General features: G+C 39.3%; 1 protein-coding gene across 1 annotated transcript; it reads right to left on the reverse strand.

Annotated features, from left to right (window-relative positions):
• Nucleotides 1–302: 302 nt before the first annotated feature.
• Nucleotides 303–14,103, reverse strand: LOC132650641 (vomeronasal type-2 receptor 26-like). Its single transcript, XM_060375986.1, has 5 exons — nt 13,960–14,103; nt 11,596–11,637; nt 6,940–7,134; nt 1,338–1,629; nt 303–776 (listed from the first exon to the last, which is right to left on the reverse strand). Exons 3-5 carry the CDS (start codon nt 7,104–7,106, stop codon nt 693–695), a joined length of 543 nt encoding a protein of 180 aa, XP_060231969.1. The 5' UTR covers nt 7,107–7,134; nt 11,596–11,637; nt 13,960–14,103; the 3' UTR covers nt 303–692.
• Nucleotides 14,104–18,492: the final 4,389 nt, after the last annotated feature.

Here is an 18,492-nt window from a genome sequence, read left to right on the forward strand (position 1 = left end):
GTAGACATCTGATAAAGGAATGCAAATGTATCTTTGTCACTAAGCATGGAATCAAATGGTCCATATGTGACCTGGGAAGCAAAGAAAGAAAAAAAGTGATTCTGAGTTTCAGGCATTTGGTATCATCACCCTTAAGAGGAAGTGATTTTATAATTCAAATATGAGGGTTAAAGGACTGACTATTGTTAAGGAGGATGTCTTCTTAGCTTGTCCCGAAATTATGTGGTGCTATACAGTCTTTTACAAATACCATAAGCTCCAAAGTTACTGAGGTGTCTGAAGCAGCCAAGAGGTAAACAATAAGCTGTTCATTGGCTTGAAAGGAATGATAGATCTCTCTTGCTACAATAACAATGCAAAAGAATATCTGATGTAGAGAAAACTGCAGAAGGCATTAACAGGTATTTTCTATTCTCATAACACCTCTGAGAACCTTCACTTTTAGGAAAGCAAATATGGAAAGAGACTAACAGTTTTCAGAGATTCAGTTTCCCAAGTTAAAATTATTCAAGTTGTGATTACCTGGGGCCTCATTGCCAGGGGTTATTGTATCATCCCTCTCAATAGAGACAAAACTCAGACAGATGTAAATTATTGTCTTTATTTTTTATTACATTAGCTTAAACTACAATTATGAATTGTTTAACTGAGTGATAACAATGAGAGTTACCGTGTAGGTTTTTTAATCTTGATTATTGCTGACTCTTGTGCTCACCAGGCATTTTCTGTTTGTAGTAATGTGTGCTGATAGATGCTATGCATTTCTTCAGTGTAGCCTGGCAAGAGTCAATTATGATGATACAGCTAAGTGGTTAGTCTCGTGGGTGCTATTCTGAGATCAACTTTCCTGAATGAGATCATTAATTCCTTCAAAGATTTTCATCGGTGATGGCATTAAACATTGTTCCAAACTTAGTCACATGTCCTGAACTTTCTTTTTCCATATGTCAGGTATTGACAACCGTAGGAATTTTGAGATGTATATATGCTAGATTGGGTAGTTACGTATCTTTGCTGTAGAATTTGACTTATGATCAAATGCAGACTGAGTATCCACAGTACATCATCCATTGTTTGGAGATAGAATCATGGATACTACTAAGTGATCTGCTCAGAAACTCCCAGAACTAACTGTTCATGCATTTTGCCACACTCTGCCATCTGTTAACTATTAACATATCAAAGTAATTCGTTCACTGCTATTTGAAATCTGCCTACAGTAAACATAATCCACTTCTCTGTTTTCTTTTGTTTGTTCTGTTATTGTTCTTTTGTTGGTTTGTTTGTTTTCATCAAGTCTAAGATGGAATTGTGCTTAAAATATGTTTCTAACTTACTTGTGGGACATTGTAGAGCTCTGAAAGTGTTGCAATTGCAGCAGAAAATTCCGGCTTGTTTCCTGAAATGATTCCTAGAGGTTTGTATTGAGTGTTGCACTTGTAATTAGGGATATACTCACTCCTTCCAGACAGCCATATCAGAGGGTCCTCCAAGGTTATTTTGTTAGAATTAAAAGCATTGTAGATGTGGGAACCCAAGGTCATATTGGGAAGCAGGTTTGAGTCCTTATTTATCTCTTCAATGGCAAAGTATAAGGTCAGCAAATATTGATAGTTTCTCCAAGTCACTCTAAACCAGAGGAACAAAAGGTTGGGTATTGTCAGTACATTTTTCTAAAAAAGTCTTTATCAAATACAGGAACCTAGAGATCCTAGCCTTTGACTTTTCCTGTGACATGTAAGTCTTGTGTGAATAAGCTCATGACAGCCCAGGAACATCATCAAATGGCTCCTAAACTCTCAGAGGTTTAAATGTTTCAAATATTTTTGGTGTACATTGTGTGCATTAAATATCAATTGTTTGTATCTTATGACTACTGAATACATATGTGCTTATGACATTTCAGCTCATGGAATCACTGGGTTACAGAGGAGTCACTAAGGTTTCACTAGGAATATAAAAAAGAGCTTCCTACCATTTTCTTTTGTAATGATTCAATTTCATACTTATGAAAATTCTAACAAGTTTATGTGTATTACTAGTGGTAAAGTGTCTCTTTGTGGTATAGACAGATGCCCGGGCATCTATCTATAGATAGATCACTTTGAATAAAAGCTAGCATCTCAGTGCCCACAGGGTGGCCTTGGAAACATGTTTAGCTCCAGTTCATAAGATCCTTTCTGGCATCTTTGGGCACCAGGGACACCTGTGGTATTCACATATATATAAGAAGGTGAGCTCTTGAGTAAATGAAATAAGAATAAATAACCATGTGCAAAATAGTGTTCTTGGGTTTGAAAAATATGTTATGACTAGTTGCTGCTCTTATGGAGGACCCTGATTCAAGTCACAGTAGCCAGTTTTAGGTTTGAATAGTGTGTATCAACAGTTCTATGGGATCCATGTCCTCCACTGGCCTCTGAAGGGAACCTTTACATAAGTGGCACACAAACAAACATGTAGGCAAAACACTCATAAACATAATGTAAAAATTAATAAATCTTTACAAAAACTAAAAAAGTAGTAAAAAAGTAGTAAAGGAAAGATGTTTCTCTAAGCTTGCAGATTAAATGAATGAGTAGAGTTTCCTAGGTAAGGCAGGGGGAAAAAGTAGGTTAAAGTAGCATATGAAAAAGAAAACACCAAGTACATTAAGACAGTACAAAAGTGCTCACAATGGGACAAAGTGGAAATTTGTTGCAGGTGGGTTAGTTGAACTGTGTCACACAGAGCCTTCAGCACTTGGGGATGGGTCCTCAGAAGCTTTTTTTTCAAAACCTGTGGTAGATAAGAGTCTGGGTGACCCTAATAGAGGGAGCTTAACAGAAATCATCAGCCTAAAGTCAACTGTGTTCTACTGAAGGAAGGATTCTGCCTTCTGACCTGCCATCATCAAGAAGAAATTCCATTTGGTTTTACTACATTAATCTGGGATCTGTGGCTAGATGTTCTGTTAAGAGAGAATCTACCAGGCAAAAGCAGGCAATTACCAAAAACCGAGAGAAAGACAATTAGTCTTCCTCAAGGATTATACCATACTAAATATTGAATTGTAGGAATATATACATATATACATGAAAATTCCTGGACAGAGCAGTGTCTGCAAAGACTGGCTATAAAAAGTTCATTGATGTGGTAAGATTGCAATGTTGTAGTTTGAAAGGCTCATTACCATAGCATGGGCTACCTGAGTAGCCATTTCTTGGACACCTCTGTGGTTAAGATGATATATATATATATATATATATATATATATATATATATATATATATCTGCATCTGTATCTCTATATCTATCTATCTATCTATCTATCCTATAGCTGATGAATAAAATCATTTTAGAATATAGTAACCCAGCACTCTACTGGCTTTTGCCAATCTAAAAGATGAGAATGACATCACATAGCCATCTTGGGCCTGTATGATAACTTGCCCCATTTTGCTGTTTAATGTCCTCTCTGAGGTTTCCAGTGATGTATTGGATTTATAGTTTTCTTTATTTATTGTTACTATGAAAATTCATGAAGCTGCTTCCACATTGTATGATGGAATTTGGGATAACATAAACTGTATTCACAGACTCTCAAATTTATTCAAATTTATAGAAGAAATTCTATCTTTTTCCATTTGAGCCGAGGGCTTATGTTTTTTTCAATCACATAAAAGTGATACTAAAGACTAAAGAATCAATTTAGTTGGTTACACCTGTATACTTATTCATTTATATTTGTGTGACAGGGATACCACAAGAATATCACCAGGGCCAATCAAATAGGGCCCAGAGTTTCCTAAGGAGTCTGATGCATCTACCAAGGACAATGCATGATCTCAAACTAGGTCCTCTACATAGAAGTAGCTGATGTGCTGATTAGGGTTCATGCTGGCCTACTAGTTAGTGGAGTGGACATTACTATATTTTATGTTTGTTGGTCACTTTGCCCTGATGGAATTGACCTAACTGACCACAGGGGAGTAACACAAACTCAGTCATTATAAGACTACAGGGGCTGGGGTGTGTAGGTAGGGGACAGAAGAGTGGAGGAGGATATATATGGTAGAGAGAGTAGGAGTTGGAGGAGAAGAGGGTGGGACCTATGACCAAGATGTAAATTGGATTAATTAATAAAAAATATTCAAGTGAAAAAAATGGCAATAAGTTAGATGCTTTCCTTCAAGGCCCTCATAGAGTTCTGCTGAGTATGGATTTAAGGAATGTAATGAAAATGATTTCTCTGCCAGACATCTTTAGTTGGTAGCTAAGATAGGCAGAAATGGCCTTTCCTTTGATGATATTTCAACTGTGATAATGATGACAACTGAACCATGAATTGTCACATGCTTCATCCAACAATAAATCCCTGCCCAACATTTGGACATTGTTAAGTTAAATGTTCTACTGTGCCTGGCCAAGGTAGGTTACTTTTCCATAAAAATTAACTCAGGCCTCACAAGTCTGATGTTTGGTGGGTCACGATGCCTTGTGTGGCAGCTGAAGACCATGTTGTTCTGTGTGGCATCCAAAGACTGTCAACCTCTGCTAACTACAAAATCTTTGAGAAAGCAATGGAGGACCCCAGCTTGGGTGCCCACATATTCAGTAAGTCTCTGTCATTTTGACTGATATAGAGGCCATTTGGATTATACGTCCTGCTCAAATTTATCCCTCTCAGAGCTCTTGTCATGTTCACAGCAGGTTGTCACTATAGAAATTTAGCAGAATTTATGAAATTTTAGGCAGCTCCTCTGAACAATGCTGCAGCTGCATGGTCAGTTCATATCATACACAAAAGTCAGGCCTTGTTCTTTTCTACAGATATGTAGAGTCCCTGCTGAAGAAGGCATTACCTTGTTGGCTTCACACTGAAAAATCTAATCTCACAAAATTCGATTTAAATGAGATTCAAATTGAGTCTACTAATACCTAACAGTTTATATTTTATGGTTATTTCACTTAAAAGAACTTACTTTTCAATCATTTTTCCCAGTTATCAAATGACTCTTTCTCCTGGTAAATGCATCAATGGGGGAAACAAACACTTTAAAGTTGATGGAAAGTTTGAATGTCTAAAAATGGGATGTAAGATATGTAAATGCAAGTTGTAAATGTCTGAGAAAGTGGTTTAAAGTATGTGAAAATGAGACTTAAAGAGTTTAAAATTTCAGATTTTTAAAATATTAACCAGTGGAGTTCTTATATACTATGGAAACCACCAGGTGAAAGCACTGGCTAGACTTCTCACAGTTACAGGATCAAAATTTTAATGTCCTTTTATTCCTGCTGAAGACAAACTTCAATGTTTCTCATTGTGCTGAAATCTTATCTGTCATTACATATGCAGATAGAAGAAAGGCTGTTTGTTTTTTTTTATCCCAGAACCATTGTTTTTTGGTGCCCAAGCTTAACATAAAACATCAGTCTACTCCAACTGTTTACAGACACTTGTTCCCTGCTTTTCCTACAGTGAGAATTTCAGTGTAGATTATAGATTGTGGTCATGTTAAGATATTAAGAACTTGTATATCTGTGTGTAAACTTTAAAAACTATGATTTAAACTTCAAGGAGGTGAGACTTGATCCACCTATCACAGCTCAAACAGAATCTAGATTAAGACCGGTCAATTAATGATTCAGTCTTTTCTCCATCTCTGAGGATGGGCTCTTTTCTTCCTCCTATGTTGGGATTCCTTCTATTTCTGGCTGAAGTGGGCTACTAAACTATGGTTTCTCTATCTTGCAAAAGCATTCCAAAGAGTTCTTTACTTCCAGAATAAATTGGACTTCCTGGGCGTTTTTTTCTTTTTTTTTTCTATTCAAATACTCCATAATAATAAAACTACCAGGACCTTAGGCTAGTATGTTTGTTTCCTACTCAGAAAGGAAATATATATTGAAGTTTCAATAAGGTACTTTTCAGCAAAGGACCAACTTAATCTCCAAATTGATGTTTAATGAACATATGTACCAATTATAGCATTAACTGAAAAACAGTAATATGAAAAAGCCTAATGAGTCCTCCACAGTATCATAAATAACCAACAACCTATCTCAGAGTTTCTTAGATAAAATGGCAGATGAATACTTCAGAAAGTAAAGAGATGAACAACAGAAAAGCAGACAGAACCAAGCAATGAATTCAACTGGTCATTGAGAAAAGAATCAGCATTCTCCACCAGAACTTGGATGAGAGATAGAATAAACAGCTGTACACAAGAAAGACTGAGTACCAGAAAAAACAAATCACAAGACAAAATTGAGATTGTGAGGGAGGAGAAAGACAGATAGAAAGGTTGGAAATGAAAATCATAAAACCTCCAATCAAATCAGAGAACACTGTTTGTCAGTAGAGCTAACTAAGCAGAGGACAGAATATAGGCATGAATGACATGAATTTCAGAACACTCCATTACAATATCAATTATAAATAAATAAGTTATAAATATGACCACCACAGTGTCTAAACACTGAGATACTTTAAAGATACTAAAGCCAGAACACATGAAACCAGAGATTCTAATATTTGTGCTGAGCACATAGGGATATTCAATTTCACTTTATCAGAAACTCTCCAAGTCTTTAGAAAGAAACAGATATTCAAACATAAGATATTTAGATGGCCAAATAGACCTGAGAAGAATGGAAACTTATCTTAACATATTAAAGTCAGTGTGTCAAAAATATGTAAGTCTCACCATGCAAACACACCATGAGGCAGACATAAAAGTTGTTCTTTTTTCTATCCCTGATTTCTTTCTCACTGGATACATAACAATGAGAAGTGGAAATGTTTGCAGAGGCACAATGAAGGAGAAAAAAATGTGAAACTGTTTTTCACATTGTTCTGTATCTAGTTCATTATTCTCAATGGAATTACATGTGTTTAGCAGGTCATGTAGTATCTTTTAACCAGAACAACCATAGCACATTCAAGCAAGTACTCACAGGTCGAACTTCCATAGTAGAGTTGGTTTTCTGTCAAAAAGGATATGGAGGTATTGTGATAGATCAAGTGGGATGGAAATGGGAATAAATGTAGCGAGGTTAACATCTGCCTCTATGTAGGTGTTGGTCTCTCCTTTATAACCACAAGTGAACAGAGGAAACTCCATCGATGCATACACAGGTTGTAGGAGGAGGCTGAGGCAAAGCAAAGGAAGGGACATGTCAGGTTCTTCACTACACAGAGACAGACCCCTGCGTCAAGGCAGATCCAAGGAGATTATTGACTTAGGCCTTGGAACAGGCTCAGACCTCAACAATATCAGAGAAGACTTTGAATGCTACAGCTGCTTCCTACTGTTGCTTCAGGCTCTCAGTCTGTGCATACACAATGGTTCTCATGAGAGGCCAGCACACACACTGCAGCAAAGTCCAGACATCTGAGGGTCACAGTACTGAGATATTTCTGTTGCTGTAGCCAGACTTGCTCTGAATTTGCTGTCTTTTTATTGTTCTGTTTTCCTCTCATCCATGTACTCTTGGAATCCCATAGCCCTGGGGCTCTACACCTGGTTCCTCCATGTGGGTGAAAAACATGTTTGGTTCTTTCTTCAACAATCTGTACGATTTCATCATGGTCCACAGTGACTTTGGAGAGGACCAGAGTCTGAGACAAAATTGTAGTTCATCCAAAAACAGCTTGTTTGTTTTGGATTGCTGTTGTGAGAGTGGTTTGAACATTTGATTTCTCCTAGGAAAGGGAGCAGGGGCAGTCAGACTTTGACCAGTTTGATAGCTCTTTGATCACTTCCACTAGTCAAGGTGGCTAAACTAAGCAACAGGGAAAGTAGATCCAGACAGTTTTGATGAGACCTGATAAGCTACAGTAAGATAGAGGAGGAAGACATCCCTTATCAGTGGATTAGAGGAGGGACATGGGGTTTTGACCAAGAAAGTAAACACTAGTGACTCAGCCTTATGCAGGACACCTGGGTTCAGGGTTCTCAACTCAGCTTTTGCATTCAGACCTCCTCCTGGACGTCTGGCACCAAATTCAGAATTATACAGGATCAAAAGAGGGGGAAAGCTGCTCATAGTCAATATAAGTCATGACAGGCAACAAATTTATGAACTGTGTGCTTAGTTTAGATTATCAGCCACTTTCATCTTTACACTATTTCCTGATTAAAAGTCATACATGAATCACCTGAAGAATCAGAATTGGAGTGGGTTTTGGAGCCTGTAAATATGAATTTAGTTTCGAACCTGGCAGCACATGTCTTGAGATGGCTGGACTCAGCCATCTGTCTCATAACAACAAACAAAAAGAAAAACACTTCATCTCCATACTTTTTCTAATTTACTGAAATATTATTTATCATACTTACTAGTGATATAATTTTGTATTATATATTATTGTTATAATACAATATAAACAATATAATGCAAATCAAAATTGATATCTAACTTATGTAAAATCTATTCATGAAAACAGGACCATAAAATTTCAAAAGAGCTAAAACTGCAAGAAGCTTTGAAGGTAGGAATGTGAAAAAAATGATGTAATGTTAATTCTTATATATAAACAAACAAAATAATGTCTCCTATGTGTAAACTTATACAATTTTGGTTACTGGAATTTAAAAAATGTATACAAATTGCACACACACACACGTGTGTATCTCCCTAGATATAGATAAATATACCTACACCAGCTTAGTTTCTCTATGTTCAGTGAGGTGTTTATGTGCTGTATTCAGCAATAAAGACTTGCAATCCATTTGTGGAGAGCAAACTATAATCTTGACAAAAGTCTGCATTGTTTAGGCATTCCCATAAGATTCCTTTGGCCAACACCTCAAGTAGATATAAACCATTCCAAGTATTGGAATCCTCATTTGATGACAAGTGGCATCCTGTTGGGAATCTCTTTTATTTTTTCGTTTGGATCACCTTCAGTTATGTATATATTTTAGGAAGCTTCTGCTTCTGCTTAGGAATTAGATTAGATTACTACAGTAACATTCAAATAACATTTAAATTTAGCTGTCTTTTTTCATATTACTTTCCTTAATGTCCCCTTGCCTCCCAACTTCCAACTGATTCTCTCTTATGAGCCCGTTTTCCATCTATAAATATTTTATTGCCCTATCCTAGGGAGATCTATTTACTTCTTCTCGGACACTAGTCCTTTTTTCTGTGTGTATCCTACATGGTTTTATGTACTATAGATTGCTTATCATTCACTTTACAAGTAATATTAAGATGTAAGTAGATACATGCGATATTTGTATTTTTCAACTTGTGTTATTACACTCAGACTGATTTTTTTTCTAGTTTACCTGTAGATATGCATTTACTTTGAAATTTCATAATTTACTTTGTAAAATGACTGAGTAACATTTTGTTGTGCAAATGTCCACATTTTCTTTATCTAGTCTTCTGTTGATGGACATCTGGGTTATATCCAATTTCTGGAAGTGCTGATTAGAGCAACATAAATATGTTTGCACAAATGTCTCCATGGAAGGATGAAACATTCTTTGGATATATGCCAAAGAGTGGTATTGCTGGTTCTTGAGGTAGAACAATCCCCATCTTGCTGTGGAAAAGCCACAAAGATGTCCTTAGTGGCAGAATATGTTTGTACTCCTACTAGCAATGTCTGAATATTCTTAGCCATGTGACTCTCTTTAGACCATATCTCAAACTACTTTTGGTTTCTATTTCCCTGATGATTATGGACTTTTCACATATCTTTAAATGTTCCTCAGCCATTTGAATTATTTCTTTAAGAATTCTCTTCTGATATCTTCTTCCATTTCTTTCTTCAGAGACTGAAGTTTTTTTTGGGTTTTTTTTTTCAATGCAGTTTATTCAGGAACCTTGAACAATCATCTGACCCTGGGGAAAGCCAGCCCACAGCTTAAATAGCCTCTGGGTAGCCAACCCCAGCGTGCCACGTGGGCAATGCAGATAGGTCCACATACATGGAAGCAAGCCAGATCCTCAGCCTTAGCCAAATGTGGAATTGTTCGTGACAGAGAGCACTCACCATCGGGAAGGTGGAAGGCGGGAAACCAGCTCCATCTTTAAGGCATAGCATTCCACAGCTCTCTACAGTTCCCCCTTTTTGTTTTAGATGCATCAGGCAAGAGTAGAGGTCTGATCTCTGATATTAGAAATAAATTGGGACTTTGTACTGATGTTCATTTAGGTGTCATCCACCCAAAGAGCATCAGACCCGACCGATACCTTTTTCTCAGAGGCGGGACCTGGGGCATCAACCTGCATGCATCAGACATGCTCTTCTCTGGGTCCAAAGCAGCTGACCCTGAGTGCAGTGCTTAGCCTCGCATCCTGAGCATAACATTTTAGCTTTTTATGGTAGCCAACCATGCTCAGGGAAACTGTCCTGCTTCAATGGCTGTAAAGGCCTAAATGATCATGGCTGCATTACGCTGTTGTGAGACTCTAATCTTGCATATATACCACAGGCAAACCAAGGAGACCAACACCAGAAGGCCTGCTAACGCTCCAATGCCCGCCCATTCCTTCAGATGATTCATGGCTGCAGCAATCCATGATGATAATCCTGTGGCTAGTCCTGCGTCCACTCTGGTAGAATTTACTGTGACAATGGCCACTCTCAGCTGCTCCATCATAGTATCGAATTCTCCAGTCCAATTACCTAAAATATAGCTAGACAATTGTTTAGACAGATTTGCAGCACGGGAAAAATTCTCATGTTGTATGCTAGTGACACAAAGTCCAGCATACTTTCATTGACAACTGAAAAAAAAAAAGAATTTTCAGTACATTGTTGTGGTCAATCTGGAAGTATGCATGTAAAATAATTAAAATAGATCCCTATTTTTCACTCTGCACAAAACTCACCAAAAAATAGATTGAAGAGCTCAGTAAAATCAGTAAACAGAGAATCTGATGGATGAGAAATTAAGAAAGAGTATTTTCTCTAGTTATGAGAATGTCTTTTTCATGTTTTGGACTGTGTTGATGAGGCTTATCACTTGAGTTTTTGTTAGACTTCTTCAGTTTTTATTTCTAGGCACATCTCAGTTTTTAATTTTATTGATTCCTTTTGTAATAAAATATCTTCAGCTATCTTCAGTGTTTTATTTCACTTTTTTGTTTGTTTTCACAGACATCATTGAGGTTTTACCCATATCCTCTGTTATAACCTTGATTTCCTCTAGGATGGTTGTGGTGATTTGGTGTCATGGTGTTAATGATTTTGGTTTCACTCTGGTGTTTAGTTATCTGGATTTGGCATGATTGTGATTCTAGCTGTTGCTATCTGGACTTGTCTATTTTTTTGGTTTATAGTGTTTAATTTCTTCACTTTTATTTTCATCTCTGGATCTTAGGAAAGGGTGTTGGCTGTGTATTGTCTTATAGAGAATTCTTCTGAGTGTGTGCCTTGATAGGTCATTAGGGATACTAGACAGAGACTGTTTTTAGGTGTTTTAAAAAATAATGATGAATAAAGATAAACCTTACCTCAGAGTATAGGGCTGGAAAAGGTTTTGAAAGCAAATTGACCCAAAAAACAAGATGAAGTAGCCATTTTCATGTCTCAAAAATAAGTTTTTAATCAAAATTAATCAAAAGAGATGGGGAAGAACACTTTATACTTACCGAAAGAAAAATCCACCACTACAACCTCTCAATAATGAACATCTGTGATGGAAATGTAAGGATATCATCATTCATAAAAGAAATATTACTAAAGTTTAAATCACACACTGAATCTCATACATTAATAGTCAGAGACGTCAGCACCGACTTTCTCCAAAGGACAGATCATCAAAACAGAAAGTAAATGGCGAAAAAAGAAACTAACAAACATCTTGAATCAAATGGGCCTACCAGTTGTCTATAGAACATTTCTCAGCGGCTCATGAAACCTTCTCCAAATTTGACCATATAATCAGTCACAAAAGAAGACTCAGAAGATTGAAATAACTCCATGAATTTTATCAGACATTCATGGATTAAAGCTAGACTTCAACAACAAGAGAAACACTTGATCATAGAAGAAACAAAGGAAGAAAAAAAAGACATTCTAGTTTTCAATGAAAATGAAGGCAAAACATACCCACACTTATGAGACACAATGAAAGCAGTGCTAATAGAAAAGCTTACATCATTTTGATAAATGAAGTGCCTTCCTAAAGCAATTGGAGAGATCCAATACTAATAATTTAGCAGCACACTTAAAAGCTCTCTAACAGAAGGAAGCAAACACACCAACATGGAGCAGTTGACAGGAAATATTCAAACTTGGGGTTGAAATCAATACATTGGAAACAAAGAGACTGATACAAAGAATCCATAAAACAAAAACTGGTTCTTTGACAATATCAACAAAATACACAAACACTTAGCCAAAGTAACTGAAAGGCAGGAGAAAAGTATCCAGATAAACAACATCAGAAACAAAAAGGGGGACATAACTACAGACAATGAGGAAATAAAAAAAATCATTAGGACTTACTTCAAAGGCCTGTATTACAAAAAAAAAAAATCAAAAATCTAAAGCAAAATAAAATTGATTTTCTGAATAGATTTCACCTACTGAAGATAAATTAAGATCAGGAAAAAGTTTAAACAGTCTAATAACCACTGAGAAAATAGAAGGAATCATCAAAAATCTCCCAACCAAAAAATGCACAGATCCAGATGGTTTTAGTGCAGAATTCTGTCAGGCATTCAAAAAAGAATTAATACAGATACTCTTCAAACTGTTCCACAAAAAAGGAACAGAAAGAACACTGCCAAATTCATTTTATGAGGCCACAGTCACCTTGACACCTAAACCACACAAAGATCCAACAAAGAAAGATAATTCCGGACCAATTTCATGCATGAACTTCCATGCGAAAAACTCAATAAAATACAAACTGAATCCAAGAACACATCATATACATCATCCCGGGGATGCAGGGATGGTTCAACATAAAAAATGTCATCACTATAATCCACCATATTAAAAAATTAAAGAAAAAGATCACATGGTCATCTCATTAGATGGAGAAAATATGTTTGACCAAATCCAACATCCCATTATGATGAAAGTCTTAGAGAGATAAAAAGATACAAGGTCTATATTTAAACATAATAACGGCTATATACAGCAAGCTGTTTGCAAGCATCAAAATAAATAATTGTAGAAATATTGTAGAAAATAAATAAATGTAGAAAAATTCAAAGCAATTCCACTAAATTCAGGGATAGGAGAAGAATACCCACTCTCTCTGTTCCTCTTCAATATAGTACTTTAAGTTCTAGCTAGAGCAATAAGACAACTGAGGGAGATCAAGGGCATACAAATCAGCATGGAAGAAGTAAAAATATTGCTATTTGCAGAGGAGGTGGTAGTGTATGTAAGCAACCTTAAACATTCCACCAGAGAAATCCTACAGCTGATAAACAGCTTCAGCAACGTATCTGGATACAAGATTAATTTAAAAAAATCTGTAACTCTCCTGTACATAAGGGACATATGTGTTGAGAAAGAAATTAAGGAAACTACACCATTCATAATATCCACAAATGCAATAATGTATCTTGGTGTGACTCTAACCAAATACGTGAAAGACCTGCATGAAAAGAACTTCAATGGTCTGAAGAAAGAAAATGAAGATGTCAGAAAATGGAAAGATCTCCCAATTTCCTGGATCCATAAGATTAACATAGTGAAAATGGTCATCTAACCAAAGGCAATCTACACATTCAATATAATCACATCAAAATACCAACACTGTTCTTTTCAGACCTTGAAAGAAGAATTCTAAACTTCATATGGAATAATAATAATAAAAAAACAGAGCAGCTTAAACAATCCTATACAATAAAAGAACTTCTGGAGTTATCGCCATCCCTGACTTCAAGCTACAACACACAGCAGTAGTAATAAAAACTGCATGGTACTGGCATAGAGATAGTCTGGTTGGTTGATCAATAGAATTGAATCAAAGACCCAGAAATAAACCCACATACCTTTGGTCAATTGATTTTTGACAAGGAAGCCGGAACCGTACAATGGAAAAAGACAGCCTCTTCAATAAACCATGCTGGTCTAACTGTATCTCTGCATGTAGAAAAATGCAAATAGATACATATTTTTCTCCCTGAAATAAATAGCAAATCCAAGTGGAGCAGAGACCTCAATATAACTGCAGACACACTAAATCTGTTGAAGAGAAAGCTAGAAAGAGCCTTGAACTCATTGGTACAGGAGACAACTTCCTGAACAGAACACCAACAGATCAGGCTCTAGGATCAAAAGTTAATAAATGAGACCTCATGAAACTGAAAACTTCTATAAGGAGGAAACAATATCAATGAAACTAAATGCCAGTCTACACATTAGGAAAAGAACACATCAATCCTATTTTCAACAAAGTGCTAATATCCAAACTATACAATGGACCGAGGAAATCAAACTCCAATAAAAATGACCCAATTAAATAATTGGCACAGAAGTATACAAAGAATTTTTAACATCGAAATCTTGAATGGCTTAGAAACACTTAAAGAAATGCTCATCTTCCTTCATCATCAGAGAAATGCAAATCGAAAGGACTCTGAGATTCCATCTCATACCAGTCTGAACGGCTAAGATAAAATCTCAAGTTATAGTACATCCTGTTGAGGATAAGGACAAAGGGGAGCATGCTTTCCTTGCTGGTGTGAGTGTAAACTTTTACAAGCACTTTGGAAAACAATCTGGGGCTCTCTCAGAAAATTAGGAAGGCCTAGGTATACCACTACTGGATATATACCCAAAAAAGCCTCTACAAGAAGGACACCTAATCAGCTGCATTCATAGCAGTTTTATTTGTAGTAGCCAGAGTCTGAAAACCACCTAGATGTCCCACAACTGAAGAATGGATAAAGAAACCATGGCACATTTACACAAAAGATAATACTCAGCCATTGAAAACAAAGCAATCAACTTCCACTGCTTTCCCCAGCCAGCGGTGAGGTTTTCTGAATTCTCTGTTTCTTATCAGGCAAAAAAATCTTGCATTGAGCACACATACACACACCCTACCCACTCCACCCAATCCCCTTCCCCCATATTGGCTGCATATGACAACAACTTCACGTTTGGGTTGGGACTTCTGAAAAAAAAAACAAGTTTCTCTAGGATTATAGTAATCAGATTAGAATAGGAGAGAATATTGTCATAGTGATTATGCCATTTAAGGAGACCACAGGCCAGAACTGCACACCCTCATGGTTTTATAAATGGCAAATGCGCCCAGGTCAGGCCTGCACAGAGAGATGATGAGAGACACTAAGGGTGAGGAAATGGAGACCCCCTCCTCCTCTCCAGAGATGCTTCCAAGCTCAGACACACCCAGGAACCTTTGCGGAGGAATTCATCCAAACCCTTCCTGGATGAGAGGAGTTCTGGAGGAGTTTCAAATTCCCTGCAGTCACCAGAGCGGTTAGTGCCACCTGAATTCACTGTGCCAATTGCTTGAGATAAATTTGAAGGCACTGCTGAACTGATGACCCTTTGGACTCTATGAGTTCACAGCTCTAGTCACTAGCTTTCTGCTAGTCATTGGCAGAAGAAGGTTTAGGTGTTGTGCTAAGCACATTGGCATCTACCATATACAATATATTAAGGATAAAACCCCTCAGCAAATGATGTCCTCACTGAGATAATTTCTAAACCAAAGTTTCTGAAAACTTCAGTCTTAATTTGCATACATATTCTACTACTAAAACTTCATAATCATTAAGAAGTGACAAAGTAAACTCATCCAAGTGTTGTGCCAGCCAAATCTGAAAACATCAGTAGTGGATATTTTGGGAACAGGGACAGTCTCTGACGTGAACTGATCGGCCTGCTCTTTGATCACCTCCCTTTGAGGGGGGAGCAGCCTTACCAGGCCACGGAGGAGGACAATGCAGCCAGTCCTTATGAGACCTGATAGACTAGGATCAGAATGAATTGGAGGAAAACCACCCCTATCAGTGGACTGTTAGAGGGCCATGGATGAAGAAGGGGGAGAGTGGGTGAGATTGGGAGAGGAGGAGGGAGGGAGCTACAGGGGGGATACAAAGTGAATAAATTGTAACTAATGGAAATAAAAAAATAAAAATAAAGAAATAAAAAAATAAACTCAATCAACTAGGATAATCTCTAGACTGGACAAAGAACCCCATGAATTTATCTGACTGCACTTTTGCAATAGAGCAATTTGGAAGTTAATACCTATTTCAGCTACCAGAGCTTTGAAACAAAAAAATCAGTGAAATTCAGCTGGGCAGGGCTCCCTGGGGAGCGACAGGAACATTTCAGGAGGATCCTAGGGATGCCCTGATGCCCTGTTCCTAGGAGGAACCCAACTCTCTTGGGCACTCAGAGGAAAGCCCAAGGTGAACATTCCCAGGCAAGGAATCCCAGAAACCGTAGGCGCCTCTGAAGATTGCGCAAGTCTTTTCCTCCCCCGCCCGCTCGGTGGCATGTTTCTAAAATCCCAATCTGCACAACATAAACAGGAAACGTGCAGCCAGAAAGCCTTGCCGGTGCAAATTCCAAGCTTCCAGCCGAGGGCGGGAGAATCTCTGCTGCGCGGCCAGTGGCAAGCAGGCAGCAGAAAAGAGCAAACTTTGCAAGTGACCCCGCGTCCCTCCACGCCCTTATCCTCCTACAGCAAAAGGGAGAGAGAAGGCGGAAGGAAAGACCCCCGCTCCAGGAGAATAAAGAATAGGGGAGGCGGGCGTTGAAGCAGAGGCCCGGCCTCTAAGAGCTCAGCCTTGGTGGCAAGAATGCTCCAGGCCGCCCACTTCCCTAGCAGCGTGTCCGAGCAGCCTCGGAGGAACCTAAGGGCCGAGCCCTCTGAGGGTGGGGCGGGGTAGGGGCAGGCGCAGCCGCAGAGCGCTCCTCCATTGTCAAGCGTGACGGAAGCGCCGTCGCTATAAATACAGACGCTGAAGGGTTATCGCTGAGCTCGCCTGGGCCTGGTGGGCGGCGGCGGTGAGGGCGGCGATGGGAATCCGCTTCCCGGGCTCGGTGGCGGCGGTCGTGGCTGAGACGAGAAGAAACCAGGTAAGGGTGTGGGGCGGACACATCCTGGGCTCCGCCTCCGCCCACCCAGGCTCCGCCTCCACGCGCTCCACCTCCATCCCCGGGCTCCGCCTCCTCCCCTGAGCTCCGCCTCCGCCCCTCGGGCCCCACCTCCCTCCTTTCCTCCGCCCTCACCGGGCTCTGCCTCTGTCCTTCCCCCGTGCTCCGCCCCCCTCCTCTGCCCTGGGCTTCCCTTCCGACCCTGGCAGCTGTCCAGTGGGCTTTGCTGGGGCAGGCATAGCTGCTGGGAGGTGGGGAAGTGAGAGGGGTGGGTCCCGCGGTGGAGAAGCAGCGGGTTCACCGGTGTCAGCCATCGCGGTGCAGCCGAGCGTGGCTGGCTGTGGGCGTGTGTGAGGGACCCGCAGGATGGCGGTCGCGGGGAGAGACCGCGGCGTTGCAGCCGGAGGCTGGGCGGGTCGGGAGAGCCTGCCTGCATTCAGACAAGAGCTTCTGTGCTGACTGCTGGTACCCGGGACTGTGCACTCTGGCCGCAGTGGTTGGGAGGGCGGGAGCACACTGTGTGTAGTTCCTAGGGATACACTTGCGCCCTGCATCCTGAGGAAGAGTGATGCTGGGGCCAGGCCTCCAGGAAAGGAAGTGCAGAGAGTCTGGTGTTGCCTCCTGCCTGGCCTGGGGCAGCGGGGGAGGGGGGCTTGGACATCCCAGTGGAATGAACACTTGCTGCTTGGAAAGGCCACAGGATCCTTGCACCTTGAAACATTTCTAGGACTATTGTTTCAGGACATATGTGCCGGCATTCCAAAATGAAATGACTCTTCTTAAGACAGCCAGCCAACCACTGCAGGTGCTCTCTCTCATTTAGCTTTCAAGTGATTTGATTGTTCTCTTTATTCCATCAGAGAATTCTTCTTAAGACACAGTTTGGTATATACATTGCTGTTTATACTCTGATGGACTTGCACAACCAGGAGTATACAGGGTTCATGCGGGCTTATTTTCCTATTTGTATTTCTTTGTGTTGCTATGTGTAGACAATCAGGATGTAATAACAAGGTTACTGTAGAGCTGGGAAAGCTCTTTTATTTCATGGTAATTCCAGTTTTACACTTGCAAGGAATGTTAGCTACCAGCTCTGTAGCCCCTTGTCTCAGGAGGTGCTTAGGTTGTTTTGCTGATTGTTGGTCGTTGGTAGCACTAGAGTACTGCTGTTCTACTCATCTCTTTTTATTGTTTATTTATCCCTACGAATTTGTTTAAGAGAAGGAATCGTTCATATTTTTTCTCACTACTGCCTAATTGAGGTCACTCAAGAGAATCGCTTGTAGGTTGGTGAGATGGCTCAGCAGATAAAGGCTCTTGCTGGGCAAGCCTGGAGAACTGAGTTCGATCCCTGAATTTATGAAAAGGTGGAAGGCAAGAAGTGATTGCACAGAGTTGTCTTCTAACCTTCCTATGTGTTCCCTAGTATGCATGCTTCACCGGCA

This window comes from Meriones unguiculatus (assembly GCF_030254825.1).
Source record: "Meriones unguiculatus strain TT.TT164.6M chromosome 13 unlocalized genomic scaffold, Bangor_MerUng_6.1 Chr13_unordered_Scaffold_28, whole genome shotgun sequence".
NCBI classification, from domain to species: Eukaryota; Metazoa; Chordata; class Mammalia; order Rodentia; family Muridae; genus Meriones; species Meriones unguiculatus.